At 51.7% G+C, this 3,768-nt stretch overlaps 1 protein-coding gene across 4 annotated transcripts in view; it reads right to left on the reverse strand.

The window, feature by feature from the left end:
* Nucleotides 1–2,208, reverse strand: part of Pax6 (paired box 6) — a 17,691-nt gene extending 15,483 nt beyond the window's left edge. For 3 of the 4 annotated variants that reach the window (XM_055599423.1, XM_055599389.1, XM_055599415.1), the window contains exons 1-2: nucleotides 2,148–2,159; nucleotides 1,741–1,801 (exon numbers count right to left, since the gene is read on the reverse strand). In XM_055599423.1, the coding sequence (XP_055455398.1) occupies nucleotides 1,741–1,750 (10 nt within the window). In that variant the 5' untranslated portion in view covers nucleotides 1,751–1,801; nucleotides 2,148–2,159. Of the gene's footprint in view, nucleotides 1–1,740; nucleotides 1,802–2,147 lie in introns of all 4 variants that reach the window. The other variant, XM_055599430.1, reaches the window with a different exon arrangement.
* Between the last annotated feature and the right edge of the window lie 1,560 nt (nucleotides 2,209–3,768).

The raw sequence follows: 3,768 nt of genomic DNA on the forward strand, positions 1-3,768 counted from the left end.
AATAAATAAATAAATAAATAAATAAATAAATAAATAAATAAATAAATGGAAAGAAAAGAAAAGAAAGGCCATCCCAGAGAAACCAAAAGAAAACTCCCCAAGCCATGGCAGGGTTGATTCCCAGTCTGCAGATGCTAGGGCGCACAAGGCCTCTAGGCCCTTCCTTATCCCCTATTGCCAAAATACCGTGCCCGCCATCTCCACAGCTGCAGCCTGCGTGCGCTGGTCTGAGAGACACGAGGCCGGGCGCCTCTGCCAGCATCGAAATGGCAGCGAGGAAACACTGCTCTAAATTCCCCTTTAGAGGTTAAGCCTCAATCATCGTGTCCCTTCCCCAGGGACTGCTGCCGTTCTCGCCCAGTGGCGATGATTATGCGCCCAGAATTCGACCGCAAAGCTTCTAATACGAAAACATATGGTGTCAATTTGGAGCCTCCGCGCCTCGCGCACACCCGGGAACCAGCGGCACAAAGCCTACAGGCCAACCCGCGACCCGGGCCCCTGTGGGCCTGCCAGCCAGGCCATACCCGAGCGGCAAACGCTCGCCCCGCCGCTGAGAGCCTTCTCGGCCCACCTGAAAAAAAACAAAAAACAAAAAAACAAAAAAACAACAACAACCTAGGGCCAGGGAGTCTGAGCTCCGCGGTATAGGCCTGACAGGTTCGCCACAAATGCAGCTGCAAAGCTCACACCTCTGCCCCCTTCCCTGAGCCTGGCGCGATCCTGTGGCCTCAACAGTGCAGCCAGCTGCTCCAGAACACCGATCCCGGACTCCTGAGCCTGTACATTTCCACAAAGATAGGTTTCTAGAAGACCTAGGCCTCTCCACGCTCCAGAGCATAGCTGCAGCCTTAATTAAGCCTGCCTATGCTCCTCACCCTCAACCGGGCCTAGCTTCGCTGGCAACCAGGACTGACTTTTAGGCTTAACTCTATCACATACCAGCAGCCATTGGCTGAGCAGAAAGGTTGGGGGCCCAATGGACCTGGGCAAAGGTAAGAAGAGAGGTACAAAGGCTTTGGGATCCAAAGCACCGAACTAGCCGGAATCAACCAGGGCCACGCTGTTGCACTCGCTAGAGCGAGGGTTCTCATTCCTGACCCGCACAGCCTGCACCCTCTTCCCAGACCCAGTAAAGATGCTTTTCTGCACCGTGGGTGTGCACTTCCCCACCAGGGTAGAGCCCCTGCGTGTCCACTCCCCTTCCCCTTCTAGGCCTGTAGCTGGGGTGAGGAGGGGAGGGGCTGGCCTGAGATTGACTAGGGGAGAGAAGCCCCCCACCCCTCGGGGTCGGAGGAGACGTTCAGTCTTGGCCAAGCCCAAAGGGGGCCTCCCTCTCTTCTCAGGGGAAGCCTTCGCCCCGCCCTGCTCGGCCCAGCCCCTCTCTCTGGGGTCAGAGCCCGGGCAGGGGCGGGGAGGAGGTATGAGTTACAGGATTTGGGGGGGATGGGGTTTCTCCACTGCAGCTTCAAAAACTCAGGCGAGTAGTTTTGAAGGGCCCCAGACCCTGCCCTTCTGGAGCACAGCAGAGCGAACGCCTCCCGGCCCTCACTCGCGGGCTACTTGGCTCTCTTCACTCTCGGGCTGCTTGGCGCTGCCCGGATAGATCCCCAGGCCTCCTCCCTCCTGCCCAGTGGCTTGGACTCCTCTGGGCCCAAGACTCGGTGCTCTCCCCTAACCCACCGGCCCTGTCCGCAAGCCTCCAGCCCAAACGTCCAGCGAAAGATCTGAGACACTTACTGTTCTGCATGCTGGCTCTGGTTGGCGGCCTCCGGCTCCCACGGGGCTCGAATTTGGGGCTCTGATAGCAAGAAAATTGGAGTTAATCCCGGGCTTTGCACAGGTAGGCCTACTGAGGAAGCCCTGGTGCAAGGACCGGAGAATCCTCCTTTTCTTAGAAACTGAGCTACTCAGCCGCTTAGGGCCATCTGAGGGTCACCTGGCCTTGCCCTCCTGTGCATGCAAAATATACTTTGATGAGCTGCGAGTAAAATAATCTAACATTCACGAGCAGTTTCCCCAAATTCTTTACTAGTTGGCCTTTTCATCGGAAGAAACGATGGTCCAGTTTTGTTTTCCCACCTGAAACTAGGGTTTTTGAAAACCCTTTCAGGTTTTGAAGCCCAAAACAGCACGACAGAACTTGCCTGAAAACTGGGATATACGTCCACTCTTAGAATAGAAGGTCTCACACATCTGCTCGTCCCTAGTTAAAGTCTTCTGCCTAAGACAAAACAGAGGGAGAGAAAGGTATGTCAAAACGGCCCCAAAGAATACATTGGCTGGTTGGCTGAGGCCCGCTCAACCCGAAGTGATCCTTCTCCCTAGGAGCGCCAAACCCACCCCACACTTCCAGCGGCCTCTGCCACAGAAATCCACATCCTCTGGAAAATGCTGCTTTGTCTATAGAAGCTTGGGGGATCTAGAGTTGGGGTCTTACTTTGGGAAACTAATAAGAGCCAGGGAAAGGAGGAGTCTTAAACCAAAACAGCAGAGAGAAGGGGAGAAAGAGAGCTGGGGAAGGTGGCGGACACCTGACCTCAGGAGTGGAGAACCTAAGCTCTCCGTGGCAGTGTCTGAGGACTCAGGTTAGAAAGTCTGGGGGAGCCTCAGACCAAGCTCTCTCTCTTCCTGACGCATTCAGGTACCTCGCTTGTCCAAAGACCCTTAGAACTAAGTTCTTTGGTTACTTCTTTATCTGTAACCATCCCCCACAACACACACACACACACACACACACACACACACACACACACACACACACATAGCTTTCCAGTCAGACCTCCAAAATCTCAGCTCTTTCGGGACAGAGCAAGTGATGAGCCCAACTTTTTACCTTAAACCTTATTTATTGTAATTAACTTTGCTTTTAGTGTTTAGGTCCCCCTCTTTTCCTGTGCTGTGACACACGCTGGCTACCTCGCCTCACGGCTTTAAAAAGTACAAGCAGGAGGGGGTAAGCACGGGCTACAGAGTCTACAGACACCAAACAATGGCTTCTGTTCTGTGGCTCTCCCCAAACCCAAGACTCTCAATGCAGCAACACCAGGTCCAAGCGAAGGAACCAACAACTCTCCAACTCACAGAGAGAGAAGAGGGACTCTTCTCCCTCAAGTCCTGACTCACCACAGCTCTCTTCGACGCTTTCAGTCCGCCCACCCACCCTCCCTGCCATCCTTCCCTCAGAAAGGGGGTTCGTGAAAGAAAGATGGAGAAAATAGTAAAGTAATTTCTTGTTATAAATATCTGGAGGTAATTGTGTTACCGGTGTGAGTTGTTAGGGGCTGTAAAAAGATACAAGGGCACCGTGGGGAGCTCAATTGGGAAGGGAGAGTTACAATAAAGAGCCCATTCAAGAGGTTTGCCAGGAAAAATTGGGGGGGGGGGTAAAATAATGAAATAGTCACAGCATCATTTTTGTTTTACTTTTTTAAGAAATCATTCTTTTTCTTTCCTGTTTTGGCTGTGATGCTGATTAATTTTGCCACCCTGCAAAGAATACCAAGAAATGCTGTTTTCTCTTCAAGACCTTTTGTGATCTAACTTTAAAATAACTGAGAGGCAGCTTAAATGCAAAAACAAACAAAAAAAAGTACAAAATGAGGACTTTTTCTCAGTGCCTGATTATGACTGGACATAGCAAAGAGTTAGAAGCCTCAGTGAAGTTGGTCCCTTAAAGCCTCCCTTCTGTCTGTAGATCAGTCCCTGAATCTATGATCATGTCATGAACAGAAACCACACTCAGAACAAAATGTCCATTCAACCTAT

The sequence above is a fragment of the Psammomys obesus genome, unplaced genomic scaffold (assembly GCF_907164565.1).
Source record: "Psammomys obesus unplaced genomic scaffold, mPsaObe1.curated_primary_1811, whole genome shotgun sequence".
In the NCBI taxonomy this organism is placed as follows: domain Eukaryota; kingdom Metazoa; phylum Chordata; class Mammalia; order Rodentia; family Muridae; genus Psammomys; species Psammomys obesus.